Source organism: Urocitellus parryii, chromosome 1, assembly GCF_045843805.1.
Source record: "Urocitellus parryii isolate mUroPar1 chromosome 1, mUroPar1.hap1, whole genome shotgun sequence".
Lineage (NCBI taxonomy): Eukaryota > Metazoa > Chordata > Mammalia > Rodentia > Sciuridae > Urocitellus > Urocitellus parryii.
This window is the reverse complement of record NC_135531.1, coordinates 16,724,930-16,736,962: the sequence shown is the minus strand read 5'-3', so window position 1 is coordinate 16,736,962 and position 12,033 is coordinate 16,724,930. Positions and strand designations below refer to the sequence as shown.

At 33.3% G+C, this 12,033-nt stretch overlaps 1 protein-coding gene across 2 annotated transcripts in view; it reads right to left on the bottom strand.

The window, feature by feature from the left end:
- The window catches only part of Prkaa1 (protein kinase AMP-activated catalytic subunit alpha 1), a 37,948-nt gene that overhangs the window by 11,424 nt on the left and 14,491 nt on the right, over positions 1-12,033 (bottom strand). For both annotated transcript variants that reach the window (XM_026410241.2, XM_026410242.2), the window contains 3 exons: positions 9,825-9,969; positions 7,865-7,952; positions 395-619 (listed from right to left, as the gene is read on the bottom strand). In XM_026410241.2, the coding sequence (XP_026266026.1) occupies positions 395-619; positions 7,865-7,952; positions 9,825-9,969 (458 nt within the window). The remainder of the gene's footprint in view (positions 1-394; positions 620-7,864; positions 7,953-9,824; positions 9,970-12,033) is intronic.

Below are 12,033 nucleotides of genomic sequence, written 5' to 3'. Positions count from 1 at the left end.
TTAAAAAGTAATACAATGAGGGGCTGGGGTTGTGGCTCAGTGGTAGAGCGCTTGCCTAGCACATGTTGAGGCACTGGATTCAATCCTCAATTCCACATAAAATAAATTAAAAAAATAAAGTTATGAAAAAAAAAGTAATACAATGAAATTGTGACAATTTCAATACAGAGACATATAAGTAAAAAATAAAATCTCTCCCTCCAACCAATTTAACTTCCCTAAGTATCAGTTCAGCATGTTTTTAATACCATAATGAAATAAATGTGTTTATACCATGTAATTTTTTTTCACATAAAAATGGATTACACTGTATATTCTATTCTACAACTTTTCCATTCACTTAATATAGATCATGGATATATTAGATCTAATATTTTCCAAAGTGCTTTCTTACCTGATATCTTTTATCGTGGCCCTCTTCATGGGATCCACCTGCAGCATATGTTTCAAAAGGCTAATCACAGAAGGATTTAAATACTGAGGAGTATAAAAAATCCCATCACATATCTTCTTAAAAAGAGTTGGCACATGATCATCATCAAATGGAAGGGTTCCACACAATAAAGCATAGAGAATGACCCCACTGCTCCATATGTCTACCTCTGGACCTGCATATAATCTGTAATGGGAAATACCAATTGCATTAAATAATCATTAATGATGTCAGACTCAATCAAAAATTTTAAATATGGATACTTCATAAAGAATTATTATTTAAAATATGGGTTTTATAGCTACTGTTGCAAATCACCCATAAACTTAATCTCCCATAAAATCTTAATTCAATCAGAACTATCTTAAAAACAAGAGTGAAGTTTTATAAATTATAGATCACAGCTAAAATTCTGTTCTTATACCCTCAAAGAATCCCATCAATAGAGCCAAACCTTGAACAAACAGATCACTATTGAATTTAAAATGTGGTTTTGTTACAAAGGAGATATTAAATTATTTAGTGATATACAGAACCCATTGCTTCCCAACATACTGGAAGTGGCTGAGAAAGTAGCCAAACTAAGTGGTTCATAGAATATTTTAAACTCTTATTAAGGTACACTATAGACATCTGCCTTAACTAGTTGCAGACTAGTTAAATCATCCATTCAGACTACCTTCAAGAGGAAAAAAAAATGATAAAATTAAATTGTTGAACTGTTCAATAAAGTAAAAGTTCTCATTCACTCAGACCTCAAATACTTCATCCAAACTAGGGAAATCAGATTTCAGTAATGGCGGTTGCACCATATGCATAATCATAACACATCTCATTTTTATTTATTTACACTCTACCCAGTTTCCAGGTCCTGAATTTTTCCTCTCAAAATAATTAAGATCAACAGACATAAATAAAATAGTAATTTAAAAAATAATTTTGGGGTGACTGGGGTTGTAGCTCAGTGGTAGAGTACTTGCCTCCCATGGGTGAGGCACTGGGTTTGATGTTCAGCACTACATAAAAATAAATAAATAGATAGATAGAGATGTTGTGTTGTGTTCATCTACAACTAAAATTTTTTTTTTAATTTTTTTGACATTAAGTTAATAGAAAAGATAATGATGAAAGATGATAGATCTAAAATTAGGTATTCCTGCCTTATTCAAAGTTAAGCTTTTACACATATATCATTTCTTTGGGCAGCCTAGGAAAACAAACTTATGAAAACAAAAAAATTTTTGTATTCTGAGTTAATCAAGATATGAAACATTCAAAGATGTGCTTTCAATGAAAAGTTATTAAAAACTGTAATGGTTGGGCTGGGGGTGTGGCTCAAGCGGTAGCACACTCGCCTGGCATGCGTGTGGCCCGGGTTCGATCCTCAGCACCACATACAAACAAAGATGTTGTGTTCACTGAAAATTGAAAAAATAAATATTAAAAAAAAAAAGTTATAATGGTTAATTGTCAACTTGATTGGATTAACATATGCCAAAGACTAAGAGGCTCCTGAGTGTGTCAAGGAATGAATGGCAAGTGGGACAGTAAATTGAAATAGAAACCCTCCCTAAGCGTGGGCAGCACGGTCTAATAGGAAGGTGGCTTGGATGGAATAAAAGTTGGAAGAACCAGAAAGTAGCAACAGATGCAAGCTTGATTCTTTTTGAATGGGTTTTGTTGTTGTCGTTGTTGTTTTTAATTGTCAGTGGACCTTTATTTTTATTTATTTACATGTGGTGCTGACAATGGAACCCAGTGCCTCACACCTGCTAGGCAAGTACTCTACCACTGAGCCACAACCCCAGCCCTTGAATGGGTTCTTTTTTTTTTTTTTTTTTTATTGTTGGTCGTTCAAAACATTACATCTTTCTTGATATATCATATTTCACAATTTGATTCAAAAGGGTTATGAACTTCCATTTTTACCCCGTATACAGATTGCTGAATCACAACAGTTACATCAGTTACATTTCCATTGATTTACACATTGCCATTCTAGTGTCTGATGAATTCTGCTCTCTATCCTATGCAGCTGCAATTGCCAGAGGCTATCAGACTCCTGCTCCATCACTATCTCAATTCATACTCTGCCAGTGATTCTCTAGGGAGTTTCCAGAAGCCTTTGTCTGGGCCTAGGGTCACATCTTTGATCCCCCTTGTTCTGAGGCTTCAACCTCTTGGATGGCACAACTACTGGTTCCTCCAGCTCTCCAGCCTGCAGATAGCCATTGTAGACTATCCAGCTTCTGACTGTGCAAGCCAATCCAATAAATCTCACTTTAATAATCATATATCCTGTTAATTCTATTCCTCTAGAGTATACAAAAGTTAATTATAAAATCTAGCAAACAAACTTATTTCTCTGTTTTTTTTTCTTTCAGTAATAAAACAGTTACTCCTTAAAAATTGTTTTCCAAGCTTTTAAAAAGCTGTCCTGTGCAAATATCCTCACGTTCTCTATGCTGATGGTTAGCAGATTGAGAGGGCAGAATTCTTATAATACTACAATCTCTAAAACATATAAATAAAGAGAGCATAAATGAAGTCAGAGGATTTATTTTTTTAATGGGGCACTATAATTCAACGTAAGAGGAAAATTTATTTTGATATATCTGTACACGCACAAAACATAATTTGGTCAATTTCATTCTCCAGAACCTCCCTATTTTCTACAGCACTGCTTTTTGCTCATGATTGCTTTGGATTTTCTGGGTTTTTTATTCTTCCAAGTGAATTTTAGGCCTGCTTTTCCTAGTTCTGTGAAGAATGGCATTGGTATCTTGGTGGAGATTATACTGAATCTGTATATCACCTGTAATATGGCCATTTTTAACAATATCAATTCTACCTATTATTGAACACACGAGGCCTTTTTATCACTTAGTGTCTTCTTCAATTTCTTTCTTCAGTGATCTATAATTTTCATGGTAGAGGTTTTTTACCTCCTTGGTTAGATTTATTTCCAGTTTTTCATTTGTTTGTTTTGAGATTACTATGGATGAAATTGATGAAATTACTTTCCTTATTTCTTTTTCACCGGATTCATTATTGGTGTATCATTACTATATATTAATTTTGTATTCCGCTACTTTTCTTTTTTTGTTTTAATTAGTTACACATGACAGTACGATGACCTTGACATATCATACATTTGAATCAGATGAGATATAATTTCTCATTTTTCTGAGTGTACAGGTTGCAGAATGATATTGGTCATGCAGTTGTATTCCACTACTTTTCTGAATATGTTTACCAGACTCAGAAGTTTTCTGGTGGAGTTTTTTGGTTCTTCTAAGTATAGGAATATATCAATTGCCAAAGTGATAATTTGATTTCTTCCTCACCTATCTGTAGCCCTTTTATTTCCTTCCCTTGGCAATTGCTCTGGCTAAAATTTCAAGTACTATATTCATTTTAGAGGGAATGCTTTCAGTTTTTCTTCATTCAGTATGATGTTGGCTTTGTGTTTATCAATAAATAGCCTTTGTGGCTTTCAGGTAAGTTCCTTCTATCCCTCGATTCTTCAGTGTTTTTATCATGAATGGCTGCTATTATGGTTAAGATATGGTGTCCCCCAAAAGCACATGTGTGTGGCAGTGCAAGAATTTTCAGAGGTAAAATTTGACTATGAGGTATGACCTAATCAGTGGATTAATCCAGCAATGCGAACTATCGAGGTGGTAACTATGAGCAGGTAGGGTGTGGCTGGAGGAGAAAGGTCACAGGGATCACGCTTTTGGGTTTATATTTTGTCCCTGGTTATTAGCAGAGCTCTCTCTCTCTGCTTCCTTGTTGCCATGTCGTAAGCTGCTTTCCTCTGCCATACCATTCTGCTTCAACTTGGGCCTAGAACTATGGAGTCAGCCATCTCTGAATTGAGATCTCAGAAACCATGAACCAAAACAAATTTTCCTTTTTTTTTTTTCAATGTCCTGATTCAACTTTGGTATCTAGAAATGTTACCTATTTCATGTACATTTTCCAACTTATTGGAATATAAGTTTTCAAAATAGTCCTAATAACCCTCTGGATTTCCATCATGTCTGTAGTGATATATCTGGTTTTCATGAGATAATTTAATTTCACTAATTTGGGACTTTTTTCTTAACTTTTGGTTAGTTTGATTAAGGGTTTATCAATCTTGTTTGTCTTTTTAAAGAATGAACTGTTACTTTCACTGATCCTTCATAATTTTTTATTCCCTATTTCATTAATTTCAGCTCTGAAAATATTTCCTTTCTTCTATTGATTTTAGAATTGGTTTGTTATTTTTCTAGGAATGTAGATGCATCACAAGGTTGTTTATGTAGGATCTTTTTTATTTTTTTCATGTAAGCACTCATAGCTATAAGTTTTTCTCTTAGAATCACTCTCAGAATGTCCTAGAACTTCTGGTATGCTGCATCTATTCAAATTTGATTCTCAAAATCTTTGAATATCTCCCCAATTTCTTCTATTCATCCTTCAAAAGTGTATTGCTCAGTCTCCATGAGTTTCTATAGTTTCTTTACTTTTTCTTGCTGTTGATTTCTAATTTCAATCCATTATGATTTAATAAGATTCAAGGAATTATATCTATTTTTTTGTTACTTGCTAACATTTGCTTTAAAGCCTAAAATGCGGTCTATTTTGGAGAAAGTTCCAGGAGCAGCTGAGAAAGATATTCAGTTGTTGGGTGAAATAATTCATTTATTCTGTAAGTTCACCTGCTATATAGTATTTTACACATCTGAAGTGTCTTTGCTAATTTTAAATCAGAATGATCTGAGAGGTGTGTGTTGAAATCACCCAGTATTATTTATTGTACTGGGATCTATCTGAGCATTTATGTCAAGTAGTATTTGTTTTATGTAATTAAGTAAACTGACATTTGGGGTTTATACATTTACTATCATTATATCTTTGTGCTGGATTGTTCCCATACCAGTATGTAGCAGTCTTCTTTTTCCCTTCTAATTCATTTTGGCTTGAAGTCTGCTTTGTCAGATATGAGAGTAGTTGCTACTGCTTGCTTTGAAGCTCCATTTGCAAGGAATATCATTTTCCATCCTTTCATTTCTGGCCTGTGGATCTCTTCACCTGAGAGGTCTATCTCTAGCAGGCAACACATAATTGGATCTTGTTTCAAATCCAATCTTCCAGTCTCTGTCTTTTAATTGGAGAGATAAGACCAAAATTTACATTCAATTTTATTACAGAAAGGTATTTATTATTTCCTACAACTTTCATTTATTTCTAATTGTTTAATGTAATCCTAATTCTCACATGCTAGTACTACTCTTCTAATATTTATTCTTCCCTAGGCGCTGTTGGTTTTTTTTATTGTTTTGTTTTTTAATCTTCTTCATGTAGGATTTTTTAAAGTATATTCTGCTACATTGGCTTAGCAGTCCTGAATTCTTTCAGTTTATGATTACCTTGAAAGTTGTTTATTTCTTCTTTGATTCTGAAGGATAGCTTTGCTGGATATAGCAAACTTGGTTGAAGTTATTTTCTTTAAGGACATAATGCATATCATTTCAAGCCCACCTGGATTCCAGAGTTTCTGCTTAGAAATTGGATGTTATTCTGATTGGTTTATCTCTAAATGTAAAATGATGTTTCTCTCTTGAGATTTTTAAAATTCTATCCTTGTCCTGGATGTTAGACATTTTACTTATAAAGTATAGCAGAGAGTTTTGGTTTTGGCTTTGTCTATTTGGAGTTCTAAATGTCTCCTATATCTTGGGAATTCATTTCATTTCCAAAATTTTAAAATGTTTCTGCTCTTGTTCCATTAAATGGGTTTATCTATGCCCTTAACCTGTATTTCTGGCTCCTGCCTCAATGCCAATTATTCTTAAGATTGTTCTCTTAATGTCATCCCAGAGTTCTTTTTTTTTTTTTTTTTTTAAATTTTTTTTTAGGTATAGATGGACACAATACCTCTATTTTATTTATTTGTTTTTTTTATGTGGTGCTGGGGATTGAACCCAGTGCTTCACACATGCTAGGCAAGCGCTCTACCACTGAGCCACAACCCCGGCCCCAGAGTTCTTTTTTATTCTTATCATAGATTCTTTCTTTTCTTTTTAATACCATCTGAATATTGGAGACTGGCAACCTTGCCTTTAAGATCTGAGATTCTGTCTTCTACTTGGCCTAATTCTTTGGAGGGACTTTCAACTTAATTTTTTATTTGATATTGAGTCTTTGGCTTCTAAGATTTTTGTTTGACTCTTTTTCAGAATCTATTAAAATGCTCTTTAGTATCCTATAATTTCTCCCTTAGTTCATTCCTTAGATCTGTAAATTCATGAATCATTTTAACAACCAACTTTTTAATTTCTTTCTCTGATATTTTATTCATTTCAATTTCTGGATTCATTTGTTGGAAGATTATAAGCATATGGAGGCATCTTGTTTGCCTGCTTCACGATGTTTCTAAGGTCCTATATTGTACTTCTGTTGTGATAAATTCCATTTTCTCTTTTGTGGATTCTGTTTCCTTTTATAATGAGTAGTTATCTGTTCATAATAAGCCCTGGGCTGGGAGTTTATCTTAGCTTCAACACATAAAATCAGCATAATCAAAGTGCTAAGTTTTGGCCAGGTACAGTGGCATTTGCCTATAAGCCCAGCAGCTCAGGAGGCTGAGGCAGGAGGATCCTGAGTTCAAAGCCAGCCTCAGTAACTTAATGAGGCCCTAAGCAACTCATCAAGACTCTGTCTCTAAATAAAATATAAAAAAGGGCTGGGGATGTAACTCCCTGGTTAAGCACTCCTGGATTCACTCTCTGGTACTAAAAAAAAAAAAAAAAAAAAGTGCTAAGTTTAACCACCCAGTACCCCTTTAAGAGGACAGTAACTACCAGTAGTAAAGGTAATTTAAAAGCAAACCATATTAACTAAAGAAATGGAGTGAGAATCTGAGGATTTTATAAATATTTCAGTCCAATTTCCCAAGAAACAGTTTCATTATGAAACTCAAAGCTACTACAAAATACCATCTATTTGAAAAATTAAAGTACACATTACATTACACTTTCAATTCTTCATAGGTAAAGAATAAACCAGTTCTAACTAGTGGGTATTTCTATATTACCCATGTTTTTCAGTGTCTTCACTACCTACACCTAAAACACATCAGCTTTAAACCTTCAATTTTTTCCACAAGGGAAAAAAAATTAAAGTACTCTCTTCTAAATGCTTTAACATAACATTAATTTTCAAGCCAACTTTGTACTCTATCTTAATCTTTTCCACTTATGTTTTATTCTTAAAAACAGAATACTTACAGATTAGAAAATAAGCCTTATGTTTCTTTCATTTATTAGAATTTAATGATACTGTATTTCTTTCCTTTCACTAGAATTAAATATGACAAAATTTAGGAGAAAAAGTTAATTATTATAAATGTAATAGGAGTGGGATGGTATCAAATACTACCTTCCTGAAATTACTTCTGGTGCAGCATAGTTGGGTGAGCCACAACTTGTTCTTAAAAATTCACCATCTGACATCATGTTTGAAAGACCTGAAAGTGCACAAAAACAGCTAGTCAGGATTTCCTAAGGCCGAAAATAAAAACAAAAGCCCATTAAACGCAATTGTTTTATGCAATGAATCATTTTCTGTGCTTCAACAAAATCATATCATCTTTATTTCCAAATATTCTGCCACTATGCCCTAAAATGTATAAGTTATTTCAACTTTTAAAGTTAGTGTATTGTTAGAGCTTAATGAGTATATATTAAACTACTGGTTATTCTGTTTACTACATTGAACTTGTCATATATAAGCTTTATTAATATAGAAGCTGCTAGGGAAAATAATCTCAAATAGATGAGTAGAATGACTAAAATCTAAAGTTTCTATTAACTCAATTCTGATCTATCAAAAACAAAAACATAGCCGGGCACAGTGGCACACGCCTGTAATCCAAGCAGCCAGCAGCTCGGGAAGCTGAGGTAGGATATCAAGTTCAAAGTCAGTCTCAGCAACAGCAAGATGCTAAGCTACTCATGGAGACTCTGTTTCTAAATAAAACACAAAATAGGCTGGGGATGTGTTTCAGTGGTTGAGTGCCCCTGAGTTCAATCTCCAGTACCAAAAAAAAAAAACAAATCCAGTAATTTTTAATCTGAATGTTTCCTCATACTTGTACTCCAAAAGGAAATCTTTATCTTCTCAGAAATGTACTCTATATAAAGATACTCATGACAGCTCAGGAACAAGGAATTTCAAAGGAAAAAATAAAACAAAAAATGTAGCTCAGGATTGTTTGCACTGTTTAGTAAATCATCATATAATTACAATATATGCAAGAAAGCTGAGAAAAATATCTACAAGAATTTCTTCTGATTTGAATTACAGCCAACCAAAATAACAGAGTTTCAAAGATTCATTTTTCTCTGAGGTTCAATAATGTTAGGGGCAATCTATATATGAAATAAAATTAAATTCATAAATTGGGGCTGGTGTTATAGCTCAGCGTAGAATGCTCGCTCAGCGTAGACCACTCATCTAGCACATGAGAGGCACTGGGTTTGATCCTCAACACCACATACATACATACATACATACATAAATAAATGTGTCCAACTACAACTTAAAAAAATACATCAAAATGTTCCTTAAGCAGAAATTAGATTTTCTTGCTGGGGATTGTGGCACATGCCTATGATCCTGGTGGCTCAGGAAGCCGAGGCAGGAGGATCACAAGTTAACAGCCAGCTTCAGCAACTAAGTGAAGCTCTAAGCAACTTAGTGAGACAATGTCTCAAAATAAACAAAGTGGTTGAGCACCTCTGGGTTCAATTCCTGGTACCAAAAAAAAAAAAAGAAAGAAATGAATTAGATTTTCTTATGTAGCTCACAGTCTTGCTTTCAATTTTTAAGGAATTTCATCCCACTCACTTTCCTTTCCATATTTGATCAAAAGAATATGCTGGAATAAGTTTGGTACCTTCTTTCATATGATCCATCTAATGCTGCCAACTTCAATTGTTTATCTACTATCATAAAATTCAATTTTAAAGAAATAAGTTTAAGAAATAGCAATAAAGCAATAAAGCAATATTCAACACTGATCCTAAAAAATGCTTTATTATTTCTTTAAAAACCCTTGATAATGAGTTGTTACTTTTATGCCATCAAATTTTATGCTTTTTCCGCAGCACCACCCACCAAAAAATAATTTATGCTTTGTATCATTTAAATCATTTAAATGTGATTCAACACATATAAAAACGCATAAAAATGAAGAAAGAATACCTTATTTTTTTCCTTTTTTCATGCTCATGCTTAGTGACAAAATGGGATACTTCTATTACATAAAAGCCATCTGAAGAATGCTACTTATCTTGTTAAACATAATGAACACATGAAACTGTAAAAATATCCTTACCAAAATCAGCTATCTTTGCATTCATGTGTGCATCAAGCAGGACATTTTCAGGTTTCAAATCTCTATGTACTACCATATGCCTGTGACAGTAATCCACACCAGAAAGGATTTGTTGGAACAGACGTCGACTTTCTTTTTCATCCAGCTAAGAAAAGCAGAGAAGTACAGGTGTGTCATTAAAAAACAAAATGAAGAAAAAACTCCTATCTATTATTCTTCAACTTATACAAACTGTCAAAATTCATGAAACCTTCCAGATGATCTTTGTTCATGAGATATTTTTGAAAAGGTAAGGAGATATATATGCCCAGCAAAACAAGAAATGTTAAGAGGATTTCTGGAACCCAAATCAGCAATTCAATTTTCTAATCCTATCATTTGCATATGAGTACATTTATCAGCTTGCAATCTCCTACATCTCATGACCTATTTCAAATAGTTTCAATTTCTAATTGAAACAAACTAGACATGTTTTTGCCTATAAATTAGAAACATTTAATCCTCCTTCCTTTTAACAAATATTTACTAAGCGCCTTCAATGTACTATATCATTTAATCATTGTTTATACAGCAATGGATAAAATAAAATCCCTGGGGCTGGGGATGTGGCTCAAGCGGTAGCGCGCTCGCCTGGGGTGCGTGCGGCCCGGGTTTGATCCTCACCACCACATACCAACAAAGATGTTATGTCCGCCGAGAACTAAAAAATAAATATTAAAAATTCTCTCTCTCTCTCTCTCTCTCTCTCTCTCTCTCTCTTTTTCTCTCTCTCCTCTCTCACTCTCTCTTTAAAATAAATAAATAAATAAATAAATAAATAAATAAAATCCCTAATCTAGTTGTCAAAAATAAGGCAACAAAAAAAGTCAAGTAACATCAAGGAGTGACAGCACTCTGAAGAAAAATAAAGAGTAAGAGAAAGTGACGCTGGGAATGGGGGATACAACTTTATAAATAAGTAACATTTAAGTATTGTTAATGAATTAACAAGCAGCCATATTATTATATATCCTGAAATTAAAAATGTTTTAATTATAACAAAAGAAAAATCTAAATTTGTCTCATAAATATAAAAGCATTTTTTAAAAATCAATGCTACAACTACCTTTGTAAAATTATTCTTAAAAATTTCTCTATTCAAGGCTGGAATGTGGCCCAAGTGGTAGCGTGCTCACGTGGCATGCACGGGGTGCTGGGTTCGATCCTCAACACCACATAAAAATACAAAATAAAGATATGTGTCCACGTAAAACTAGAAAATAAATATTAAAACAAAAAAAGTTTCTCTATTCAGGACTGGAGTTGTGTCTTAGTTGTAGAACGCGTGCCTAACACATGTAAGGCACTGGGTTCGATCCTCAGCACCACATACTAAATAAAGTTATATAACTAAAATATTTTTTAAAACTTTCTCTATTCATATTTTCTTAAATTATGATGCTTTCTCAACATACGTGATAACCATTACTTGCACATGCCTATTCCAAAGAAGTCATATTTTAAAAATAAGCTATTAATCTTCTAAGCAAAGAACTCTTACATGCAATGCTAACTCATGAATTAGCATTCTAAAATCAGAATTCCACAGCTTAACTGGCATGGATAATCTAAGAGAAAAGAAAAACTAGTAATTTCTTTTGAAAAATTAAAACTACTATTGAAGTGCTATATAATCCTTTGGGGAAAAAAATACTAATATTTTAACAATTTAACACCTTTATTTCTTCAAATGAAAGTATGAGAGAAAAGGTATCTGTTCAAAATATGAAAATACAAAATATGAGACGTAAAATCAGTAGGTAGTTTACAAAAATAAAAAATACTACATTTGCAAAAACAGTATAAAAGAATGGAAGAGATTTTATATAAAGGAAGATTAGAAAAGTGAAAGTATATTTCCAGTTCAACATCACAGACTACATCTTTTACCTCCACTCCTTAAAATATCACTAAAATTACCTCAGCAATAAAAATGGTATATAAAACATAAAGAAAAAGAGAAGAAATGGCAGTCATAAACAGGAGTTCGTCAGTCATAAAGAGGAGTTACCACATTGGACAGTGGGTAAATGGTGATAAAGATTTAGCCAACAAGAAAAAGGTGAAACCTAAGCCTATGGGGGAGAACAAAATCATCAGCACACAGAAACCTGAAAAGGCTTAGAAAATGGAAGCATCACACACTTCTGAAGGCAGAAGTAAGAAGTGG